Source organism: Sciurus carolinensis, chromosome 14, assembly GCF_902686445.1.
Source record: "Sciurus carolinensis chromosome 14, mSciCar1.2, whole genome shotgun sequence".
Lineage (NCBI taxonomy): Eukaryota > Metazoa > Chordata > Mammalia > Rodentia > Sciuridae > Sciurus > Sciurus carolinensis.
The window spans coordinates 65,293,275-65,305,472 of NC_062226.1; the positions used below are offsets into that span (position 1 = coordinate 65,293,275).

General features: G+C 39.6%; 2 protein-coding genes across 4 annotated transcripts in view; one reads left to right on the forward strand and one right to left on the reverse strand.

Annotated features, from left to right (window-relative positions):
* Positions 1–2,637: 2,637 nt before the first annotated feature.
* The window catches only part of Spata6l (spermatogenesis associated 6 like), a 50,718-nt gene continuing 41,157 nt past the window's right edge, over positions 2,638–12,198 (forward strand). The window contains exons 1-4 of one of the 3 annotated variants that reach the window (XM_047525201.1): positions 2,638–2,720; positions 3,345–3,389; positions 7,507–7,644; positions 11,016–11,064. In XM_047525201.1, coding sequence (XP_047381157.1) covers positions 2,715–2,720; positions 3,345–3,389; positions 7,507–7,644; positions 11,016–11,064 — 238 coding nt within the window. In that variant the 5' untranslated portion in view covers positions 2,638–2,714. Of the gene's footprint in view, positions 2,773–3,344; positions 3,390–7,506; positions 7,645–11,015; positions 11,065–12,198 lie in introns of all 3 variants that reach the window. The other 2 variants (XM_047525203.1, XM_047525202.1) reach the window with 2 other exon arrangements.
* On the reverse strand, positions 5,999–7,272 carry Plpp6 (phospholipid phosphatase 6). The gene has a single exon (XM_047525204.1). The coding sequence runs from the start codon at positions 7,177–7,179 to the stop codon at positions 6,280–6,282; it is 900 nt and encodes a 299-aa protein (XP_047381160.1). The 5' UTR covers positions 7,180–7,272; the 3' UTR covers positions 5,999–6,279.

The window sequence follows — 12,198 nt, forward strand, 5'->3', positions numbered from 1 at the left end:
GACAGAACCAGAAAGATATGGCAGCATGAGAAAGACTTGGCTTGATGTTGCTGGCTTTGAAAGATTGTTAGGGAGCTTGTAGCCAAGGAATATGGACAGTTTTTAGAAGTAGAAATGCAAGGAAACAGAAAAGGCAAGGAATGCAGCCCTGCTAGTACCTCAATTTAGCTTAGTCAGATCCACAAAATTGGAATATAAAAATTCAGCCCAAAGTGGTGATTTGATATAGTAACCAGAGAAAACAAATACATGTATTCACACTTCAACAATGTGTTTCTCCGTACCCTGCCCATTAGTGCCTTAAAAAATAGTTTCTTCCCTTCATATGAATACTATTATTTGAAAAGAAATGTTTATAATTTTGTGTCTTATAATTAGCTTTTAGTTAAAAGGAAAATCTCAGTCATAATTATCAGATTGTCACATTCTTGTTCTTTTCAAATTTGTACTTAGGCAAATTCTAACTTGGAGCAAGGTTTAATCTTCTCATCTGGGTCCAGGATGTGAGCAGGATGTACTGATCATTTCTGCAATGCTGATGTCACTGCCATTCAAGGTACACTGCAGAAACACTCTAGGAATAGAAGTGGTTGGTTCATTAAGATCTGTTTGCTGCCACCAAGATGTAACTACACTGTTAATGAAGTCATTCTTTTGTAGTGGACTGTCCAATCGTTGTATGGCTTTGTTTGACCTCTGGTAGAGGTAGTAGACTCACACTGATTTACTTACTTTGTAAGATAGACCAGAGTCATTGTGTATGTAGCAACTTTCACATATCCATGGCATCTGGGAGTTGAAGATGACCTTGGTGGGGAAAAGTAAGTATAAATAAATATGTTTAATTTATACTAATATAATTAAATATATTCTCTATTGATTCACTGAATATCCCCACAGTAAACTAACAAAAGCAACTGTACCTGATCCCTTCTTGTTTGATATATTTAGCTTGCCCTGATGTGGTGAGAACACACCGTGCAGTTGACCCTTACAGACTGTAGATTGTCTGTACACTTAACATCTATTCCAAGATATTTATTGAGCATCTACAATGCAAATTACTCAGAATTCAAACACTTAGCCATGTAGAGTTAATAGATTATGGAAATAAACAGTAATCAGCAATCACAGAAATAAATGTGAAACTACTGTTGTGGGAATTGGTCCAAAGGGGATATAGATAAATATCTTTTAATAGTAAGATTCAGAGAGAGCAGAAGAACGAAAGCTGTATGGGATCTGTAGATCTGTGTACATACTTTAATACCTACATTGGCTGACACCCCTAGATAAAGGATACAGAGTGAGGAAAACAAAGGACCTAGGAAAACTGCTTGGCCACGTAGAATAGGATACACGGAGACAAGAAGAGTGGTCAAAGAGCTGGAAGAACTCAGAACAGGGTTGGGCCATGAAACCAAGCAAGGTGAGTCCAATTATATCAAGAGTTACAGATTAGAAATAGCATATGATGGGGTGGACAGTGTGTCTGTAGGGATCAGTAGGATGTTTATGTTTTAGGGGCAGTGATGTGGTAGGGCATACCTCAATTAAATATAACTGTTCTCTTTATTGTGTAGCCTTGGGTAAAAGGCTATTTGGCTTTTGATTCTGCATATGTAAAATAGGGATAGTAACATCTCCCTCAGAGTTTTTGTGGGAATGAAATGAATTATATACCATGTGACTAGCTCTTTGTAGATCCTCAATAAAGATTGATTTTCCCCTGCCTTATACCTCTAGTTACTTATTCATAAATCTGTTTTTATTGTCAATCTCCTTGATATGTTAGTATTGGTGTTGGACTTCATCACAGGTCTTATACTAGTGAGATGTTGTAAGGTAACAAATCAGATCTCTGGATATAGGGAGCCAGGCGTCCACCTGTGTGTCTTTTGGTATAGTGCCGGGGAACCTTAACTCTAGGAATCGGAAGAGTAAACAATACTCATGGTCACACTGCGTTTTTCCTTTCCAGGAAAAGAAACATCAGTGACCAAAATGAAGACCCAGTTCTCTAGGGACGTTTTTCTGTTATCATTTCTAATTGCATAAATTTCCAATGCAAAATATTCATGATATATGATTACACAACTTAAGTATCTTTGTTGTTTTCGGAGATAGCATTGGACCATCCAGATTTTTCGGATTGGCTAGAAGTGACCACTCCTTCCTCCCTTCCTTCATTTTTGTTTATCAAATACAATGAATGGAAAAAACATGATTTCCTCTACCAGTTCAGAACTCTTTGCCTGTCATCTCTGACAGATTTTACAATGTAATTGTGGCTGTATTGTCACTAAAGCAAGTAGGGACAGTAACAAACAACACACCATGTCTCCGAATTCTCCTTTTTGTTCTCGAAAATCTAGCCAAGTTAAGGGAGGGAGAGAAATCCTGGGCTGGAAAGACCAGACACATTTTATCTTGAAGGACACTGGGTGAGTGTTAATCTGAGAGAGCTACTAAAAAAGTAGCTTTGCCTGTTCACCAGGACAGTTGCTCCTTGGGATGCTGGTAATAGAAGCAAACTAAGCAAGCTAATGTGATGATGTCATTGTTTCTGCAGTCAAACATAAACCCGCACTCTGAGTGGGAACATGCACGGAACTGAGGGTACTGTGGGATTTCACTCAACCAGCTGTCTGCCACTGGACAAAACATCTTGAGGGAGAGGAGAGGCACCGCTTGGCAAAACACCGTGAGCAGCGATGGAGGTGCTATCAGATTTTCTCCACTCAACTCTTATGGAGGGGTTTCTGATTTCTTGTAAGCTTCTTAAAAAGCAAATGAGTCCCTTCAGGGCCAGGCAACTATATTAAATTGGAATTGCTAACAGAAATTGCAGAGCCTGGGGGGTAGTAACTACTAAAAGTGTGTAGTACGTAAAATATATCGGAGCTATGAGTTCGTTCTACCGTTAGAAAGGAAACTGTAAACATTTAAGCAAAGTGATTGGGGCCATACAGAAAGTTGATGGAAAGAAACTAAAGCTAAACACCTGAGCGGGGTACCGCGCAAGTACACAGCCGGTGGCTGCGGTTAAGTTGCCACCGGGAAAGCCGCGCCCCGCCCGCGTTCCAGGCCGAAGGTTGAGCGTTTGAGTGTCCATGGCAACGCGACGTTTCCGCCTTCTGGAAGCTTAAGCTCCAGCGCCGGTTTTGAGAGACCAGTCCCGGTGGGAGGGACCCGGGCTGGGAGGGTCTGATGGGGGATCGAGGGGGTGGGGGGTTGGGGAAGTTTCTGGGAACATTTGCCCCAGGGGTTGAGCTAAACTAAGAAAAATTGGTTCAAGACCCAGCACAAAGGATCTTGTCATTCCAGTCCTTTCGCCCGCGCAGGGAACGATGCCTCTGGAGGCGGTGGTGGAGCTGCAGATCCGGGCGGTAAGAGATCAGCAAACCTCTGCTCCTTAACCCCGAGTCAGACTCTCTTAAATGGTCCCTCCCCCGTAATTTTCATCACCCCTCTCCCACTTAACATACACACATCAATTTCTTTTGGGACAGTTCGTACCTTTGTCCCTGAGATTTCTCTATATTTGTATTCCTGGACTTGCTGACCTTTAATTCAGATCAACCTGTTCCATTTTTTTTTTCCCCTTCCAAAGCCAACATGTTTCTTAGCTTCATTCTGAATGTTTGTTGTTTTAAAACAGCACTGCGTTAAGTCCAAGTAGGATTTTCTTTTTTCAGGATAAAAACTTGTGAAAGGATTTAAAAACTTCTCCTTTAAATAACCATGGCATAATTTTTTAAAAGCCCCATTATTTCCTGATAATTTGTCACATTTATGAGCCAACCAAATATTAACTGTTTCCCCTAGGGATGGCTTTGGCTTGCTAATTCAAAAAGGGAAATCAATCAACAAATGTTCTATAATTACCCACCAGATCCTTCCTAAATGAGGTGTTAGGGAAGGGGGACAGTCATTCTGCTTCCATTTTCCCATCCTTCTGTAGTTAGTGACAGACTGATATGCAGCTTTGTCTCCAAGCTGCTAGGGACTTCTCTGCTAGCTACCATTAGATTATAAGACCAACAGGACCTGCTGTGTAATCTGGCTAGCTTCCATACAATTGGCAAATGCTAAGGTTTCATCATACATGCAGCTGTGAAACAAAGGTAATAAAATTTTCCTAATTTTGTGCCATTTTGCTGACAGAAAATAAGGCCAGACCATATTAACTGTGCTTTATTAATTGCAAGCTTTCAAAACTGCAGAAGGTGAAGGATCTCTGGAGAAGTCAAGTGGTATTTCTCACATACAGGCAAAAATTATGTTTTCATCTCTCACATTATTGGTTAATTTTATTTTGATTTTTAAAAGGCATTCCTCAGTGTACAATTAACAAAGAAATCAGTTGTCTACTCTACAGTAATTAGGATGTTCTAGAAAATTAGGTGAATTGATCTGTGCTTTAAAATAAGCAAACTCAGATCCCAGCAGCTAATTCAAAATTCCAGAATTATAACAGGGAATTTCAGAAGTATAACTACAAACCAGAGGGTAAGCCCCCAATATTCAGACTTGTGGATACTGCAAGAGGAAATACAGTTGCTTTCAAATGTTTGGCGTGAATATTGCTGCAATTACAATGAAGCATCTCTCTAAGGTTAAACAACACACCCCAAACCACTTAAGAGATTCACAATTTGGCTGATTCAGCAAATGAAGAGATAGTCCACATTCAGGGATTGTTGAAATGTGAATTATTTTATTTAGGAATACCTATTCCTCTTTTAGTGTGCCTCTCACTCTCAGAAAGTTTATGCCCCCCACCCCCAGTCATAACTTACTTATCTATCACAGTCATTCTCAGGTTCCTGTCTGCATCTCTTATGCCCACATCCATAAGCCTTTCTATTCATAAATGCCAAAATAATAGGTCATTATTATCTGAAGTTACTAGTTCCATAAGTAGGTTTTCTTTTCGGGTAGAGCAGCATTTAAAGCATATACTTTTGGGTCAAAAAATAATGAGTAAAGTCTACCACACATTTGGTGGTCTTTGGTCTTATGATCTGGGGAGGCAACATGGATAAACAACTTTAAATGTAAAGGTCAAAGTAAATAGAAATTTAGGGGTTTTACCTAGTGTCTGACATAGCAGCAAGCTCCCCTGATGAATTCCAAATTAAATAATGTTTTGTAAAGTATGCTGTATATAGGAAAATGGAATTCCATTTATAAAACTATAGTATATAAGGGTCATCCTCATGGTACATATGAAAAAGCTTATGCACACACTTTGAAAAGAATCACATTATTTTCCCATGTTTTTATTACTGGATAGAGGAATGTTATTCTTTATTCAGTAGAGATGATTGGCAGTTTCATCTCCTGCCGTGCTGGTCACTGACATAATATGTGGTTGGTCTACCCCCTAAACTCTCAGTTCCTCTCACTTTCCCCAGCAACTTAGCTTCTCTGTCCTCTGTTGTGCCATGCTATTGGTTGTCAACAGAATTACACATGAAACCACAGTCTCATACTTACTTTTCTGTGGGCACCTTAGACATGCCCACCTTTTAAGTGTTTCTTTAAGTAGTTCTTGGTCTGTTCTCTAAATGGTAAAAAACAGTATTAGAGAATAGGGGGAAATAAATATTTAAAGACGTTTTGAAAGGGCATAGGGAGAGAAGCTAAAGTACTGTAATCATCCTTCTCACTGCCCAGTCCACAAAGATGGAAGAGATAATAAAGTAAAAAGGCTTACCAAGAAAATCAGGATTAAGAAGAAATCTCCCTGATCATGGCAACAAATCTTCAGGGAATACAATAGAAAAACCTGTGTCTTAGACTTTTAAAATACTGTTTAAAGTCTAACACAGAAAAAGGACTAGGATTAGTATACGACTTATCTGCATGTATATTTATGGAATGAAGATCGTGTTTCTCAAAATTCAATTTACAAGTGATATGTTAACTTACAGTATACTATACAACACAAATCCTTCTGTCAACTTTTAAAACTAGCAACGGTATAACCACCCCAGCTTGTTTTCTTTGCAGTTGTCCTGGAGATATAAACAGTTGAATAAATATACAATAGATTTTTTTTTTTTTTCTTTTTTGATTCCCTTAATATGGCTCTCTTCAGTAATGGCTAGCACGTGCTCTGGCCTAGCAACACATCAAGATGATGGGATACCTGAAATCCTAAGGAAGCCTGAAATGTCTAAGAGGGGCAAGTGGGATGGTGGCTGGTTTAGGCTGGCATCATCAAATGTGGAAACCTTCAGCTCTCCTGGTGCCATAATCAATGAGATGGTGTCATTGTTGATTCCACAGTATAAAGAGGACCGGAGCATTGTGGGGTGAGAGCCAGCAATAGTCCACGATGCTGTACTGCATGTAGCCCAGAAAAAAGCCAAAAGCCACATCGGTGACATTGTGCCTCCCCAGCATGACCCTGGAGAGACCCAAGATGAAGGCCCACAATATCACCAGCACTCTCAGTGGAATGGCCAGTACCAGGTGCTTCAGGATGAACCGGGACACCAGGGAAGCCCTTGTGGCATGGCCCGAGGGAAAGGAGTACTTGTCCACCGAGAGAGTGACAAACATGTCCATCTGATTGTGGGCCGGCCGGCGCCTGCGGACCAGCCCTTTGATCAGGGCCACAACCAGCAGGTCCAACAGCAGGGCGAAGAGAAGGTTCATCAGCACCTCGCGCCCGGCCCAGCTGTCGCTCCTGTACAGGCAGTAGAGGGTGCCCAGCAGCCAGGTGATGCCGTGTCCTGAGATCTCCAGCAGCTTCATAAGGGGCCTCACGCTGCCCCAAGACGAGCTCTCCCCTGCACACACCCCCAGCTTCTTGGACAGCCACAGGTCGATGGCCAGCAGGGAGCGCAAGGCGATGCCTAGGAAGGACGGGTTCAGGTCCATGCGGTCCTCCTCGGGCAGTGTGGGAGGGGGCGCCTGCGAGGGGCCCGCGGCGGTCAAAGGGAAGGAGCCGCGCCGGTGCACCGGGCTCTCGGACGCGCGCAGCCGGGCGCAGGTGGGGTCCACACCCGCGGCGCGGCTGCTGAGCAGGGACTGGAACTCGAACCTGCCGCTGCCGCTGCCGCCGCCGCCGCCGCCGCCATGGGCTGGGCTGCCAGGGCTGCTGCTGTTGCTCGAGGCGGAGGCGCCCAGCGGCCGTCCCTCGACGCTCCTCCGGGGGCTCGCCATCTCGGCGGGCGGCCCGGACCCCCGGACCCGGCGGGACTAGAGAGTGGCCTCCCGGCCCTGCAGCCTCTTCCGCTTCCGCACAGCCATCCTGGAGGGGCGGGGAGAGAAGCCGGCGAGAGCGCGATTGTGACACCTGGCGGAGACGTGGGAGGGAATTGGAATTTCCAATATGAAATCGGGAGAGAACAGGGCAGGATGTTGATGCTGGGAGGTACAGGTGAGAGAGTAAGGTGATGGGGACCATTTCAGGGTCCCTGGGAAGCTAGGAGGAATACAACCCTGTTAAATAAAACAAACACTGCTGCTTCTTTTTATTCTCTTTTTAAGATTTCTTGCCCGGGAGTGTTCCTACCAGACAAGCAAGATGTGTACCTCGGGGTTTACCTCCTGAATCAGTACGTGGAGACAGCCTGCTTTCCTTCTGTGTTCCCTATTGTGATTCAGCAAAGTTTGAGATTTGAAAAGGTGAACTTGACTTTCTCACTGTATTTTGCTGTCTGAAGATAATCTAATAGTTCTTGTAAAGTTATTTTGTAAGTTTTCTGTAAAAACATTACCCAAAGTCATTTAAATATAGTGCAAAACTACAGTTAGCCTTGAAGAAAAATCTCAGTTGAAAGACTTGCTTTTGCTTCGCAGGTCCCACCAAGTTCTGTCAACCTAGTGCTAAATACCCTGGTCAATGTTTTCTATTCTTGGAACTCCCATGACATTTTCTAACTGGAGCATAGGCAGCATTTCTGAACGTTCTTGCAGTTGTTAGAATTGCATTACATTTATGAAAGGGATTATTAATAAATTGCAGACCTTAGCAAAAAACTTTCTTAAGCTGGGAAAAATAATGAAAGACTATAACCAAATCAGTTAAATCTGAAATCCTGTGAGGATACAAGAAGGCTCCTCTGATTTATTTAAGTCATACCTGGTTTATGTAGCTACAGTGATAAGGCTAGATTCCATTGCAGTGAATGCAATCATGACATAAATAACCCAAAAAGTACCCACCCACTTCCCACCTCAGTATTTAAAAGAATATTCATTTGATTACTATGCAATCACTGGCAATCCCCTAAAGTTTTTGTCTAGTATTTGGAGATGGAATCAGTGTTAAACTTAATAAAGCTAATGCTTTTTCTCTAAACAGTGTCACTGAGATCTTTTGGGCAGAGGGAAGTCTCTAGGGTAGGTCTGAAAGATGGTGCCCAGAAAGTGACCTATCTGTTTTGACCTGAGGATGGGAGAAAGGATGAAGATTGATTCACTGAAGGGCCAGGGTTGTATGCAATATATTTGTAAATCACAGCCTAGTAATTTAAGTAAAAAATAATAAACTGGATAGAAAGAAAGAAAGAAATGGCTATTATCCTAGAACATACCATCAGAACCCAAAGGAACCTATTTCTCACATTTAAATGTAGAAAGTGGTAAAAATGCAGCCATTTTTTCCTTCCAAGAATTTTCATATTAGTTTTATCAATTTTCAATTTAATCTGTAGAAAACTTTAAAAATCTTTTTATAAGAAGTTCAAGGAGGGCTGGGGAGATAGCTCAGCTGGTAAGGCCCTGAGTTCGATCCCCAGTACCGCAAAAAAAAAAAAAAAAAAAAAAAAGAAGTTCAAGGATACAAAATTGTAGAAGCACAGAATGATGACTCTGTAAATGACCTTGGGGTCGAACATCTAGTCCAACCTCCTTGATTTGTTTAAAAAAAAAAAAAGGAACGAGTCTTCGACTCACATTTTAGATGCCACCACTGCCCTGTTGAAAAACTGTAAATTTGATATTACTAATCAAATATATCACAGAACCATTTTTTCTTTTTATAAAACGAAATCCATTGTCCTCTTGTATGAGTTGTTTAGGTTCATAGTGTAGTTTTCTCCTAGTCAATTCCATCTTTTCTTTTATCTGTTCACTTCTGTTGCTTCAAATATTTGCTGCAAGTATTGACAACATTTTCTCTTCCTCACACCTTCTGTATAATGCAGAGCTGAATATTTTAAAGTATTTTAATGAACAAATTCCTCATAAAAATTTATGAGCCATTGTGTTTGAACTGTTTGTGTTGATCACACTTGATCACACTTTTCTCAAGATCACACTTGAGAAAATCCTCAGATATGGGAGTATTCATTTCCCAGGGCTGGTATACAAAAATACTACAAACTGAGTGACTTAAACAACAGAAGCATAGTGTCTTACAGTACTGGAGGCCAGCAGTTTGAGAGCAGAATATTGGCAGGGTTATGTTGCCTATGAAGGCACTAGGAAGGATCTTTTCTCCACCTCTCTCCTAGCTTCTGATAGATAGTTCCTTGGCTTTTGTCAACATAACTTCAATATTTCATGGCTATTTGTTCTTTATGTGTGCATACTGTTAAAAAAATTGGGAGCAAGTCCAGTGCTTTACATGCCTCCATAAGTAAACTGAAGTCCAGTGTGAACTGTAAAATGAAGCTAGAGACTTTACCAATTAGAAACTGTCAACTATCCTCTTAACTGGAGACTTTCCCAATCAGAAACTGTCAACTAACCACTCACCAGGGTCTTTCCACTCCATCCAATCAAATACATTTTCCTTGTTTTATTTCCATAAACAAGTTCACCTTTAAAAGCTCTCTGCCCACTTTGTAGACATGAACTCTCTGAACCTCTTCTGATTGAGTGCTGCCTGGTTCATGAATCATTCTTTGCTCAAATAAACTCTTGAATTAATTTTGTGTAAAGTTTTTCTTTTAATACTTCCTGTGCTCAAATATCCCCTTTTTATAAGAACACCAATCATATTGGGTTAGGGATCCAGCCTATTCCAGTATGACCTCATTCTAGCTTAACAATTATGTAATGACCCTATTTGGAAATAAGGTCACATTCTGAGATACTAGGGTTAAGATTTCAACATATGAATTTGGGGGGACATAATTCAACCATAATAATAGTGAAGGAGGATGCAGTTATTGAAATAATTTAGGCAAAAAATTACATTTGCTTAAAAAATCTAAATCAGTAAGACAAAAATAAATTACAGGGAAACAGTCTCACATTTTTGTTCTTAAAGCAGATCTGGCTTTGGATTCAAGAGCAGATTTTTAACCATGTTTAACATCATTTAAACAAGAACTCTAAAGTTTAAAATCAAAGTCAACTGAAAAAAAATTGTTTTCTACAGGGTTCTATAATTTAATGGGAAAGGCCTTTTATTTGATATGCCTTTTATTTTAGTCCTATCCCAGAACTGTCAAGGACAAAGTATGCAGATTTGGCAATAACTAAATGGAGCACAATGTTTTTCTTGAGCTTCATGATAAACTTAAGAGGCTCTCTCTCCCCCACCTCTAGATTCTCTGAGAGTGTAACTGCTAGTAGTGAGCTTTTGTGTGTGTGTTACACATAGGCAGAATTTCTATTTTAATGTTACTTCTTAGCATAACTAATTACTTGGGAAGAGAAGGCAGTCTGTTAACATTTAATGAGTATCAGTTGTAAGTACAATGTTTTTCTAAGTACTCAAGACTCAGGTTAATGTAAGTTGTACTTTTAACAACAAATAGAACTAGGTCAAATTGATGACATTTTAAGCATGCGGTAGATTTAGCTAACTCAGATTTCCTTGCATGTGCTATTGTTCTGTTAATTTTTATGTATTTGTTCTATAGTCCTATGTTGATCTTTTAACTACAGTTGTTAAAAGTGGTTCTGTTAAGTCCTAAAATATTATATGACTGGACTTTACCAAATAACATTCTAATTATTAAGAAGAAAATAATCTATAGTTTCCATAAGTACCTATTAATAAAACTTAAAAAAATTTTCCCCCATTTTTTTTTTCTCTGCAGGTATTTGAAAATGCAATAGATCCTGGAGCTGTAGCAGAACTTTTAGAAAGTAGGTACTCATTAAAGAAAAAAAAAAGATTATCATGTGTAATTCATAGGTGTAATATTCTGCTACTTATTACTTTCTAAACTGTGATACTTCCATGTTTGATCCATGTTTACACTCAAGAGAACTTAAAGTAAATTTTGAATCATGTTTTTGATCCCATTATAAACCTTCTTCTAAACATAGATGGGATTAGCTAGATGGTAAAATTCTGTTTGGTTGTTTATAAATATTAAGTGAGAAATCCTATACCCATTAGTAATCACTCTCTATTCCCCGCTAACCCTCCCAGCCAAATGCAAACACTGATTTTTCTGTCTTTGTAGATTTGCTTATTCTGGATATTTCACATAAATGGGATTATACAATATGTGGTCTTTTGTGATTACCCTCTTTTGCCTAGCATAACATTTTCAAGATTCATTCATGTTACAGCATGTGTCAGTACTTTATTTCTTTTTATGGTCAAATAATATTCCATTGTATAACCATACCATACCACGTTTTTCTACTCATCTGTTGGGTTGTTTGCACTTAGGCTTTGATGAATAAGGATGCTATGTATATTTGTGTACAAGTTTTTGTGTGGACATGTTTTCCTATCTATCTATCTATCTATCTATCTATCTATCTATCTATCATTTATCTAATTATCTGTACATCTATCCAAAAGTGAAATCACTAGGTCATAGAGTAACTATTTGGTTAGACTTTTAAGGAGCTTCCACACTACTTACCAAAGCAGCTGAATCAATTTGCATCTCATCAGTAGTGTCTGATAATTTCATTTTTTCCACACCTTAGCCAGCATTTATTATCTGTCATTTTGATTGGTGGTAGTCCTTGTGGGTATGAAGTGGTATCTCATTATTTTGATTTGTATTTCTTTGATGGCTAATGATGTTGAGTATTCTTTGGAGAATTGTCTATTGATCCTTTGCCTACTTTTTAAGTGAACTGTCTTTTTTTAAAAAAAATGAGTTGTAAGTGTTCCTTATGTATTCTATATGTAAATCCCTGTCAGATATATGATTTCCAGTTATTTTCTCCTATTCTTTGTCTTTCATGTTCTTGTTGGAAGTCTTTGAAACACAAAAGTTTTAAATTTGGTGAATTCCAGTTTGTTTTTCTTTTATT

Excerpts from the sequence above, each read along its gene's own strand:
- Plpp6 (XM_047525204.1), bottom strand. The coding sequence starts at position 7,179 with ATGGCGAGCCCCCGGAGGAGCGTCGAGGGACGGCCGCTGGGCGCCTCC.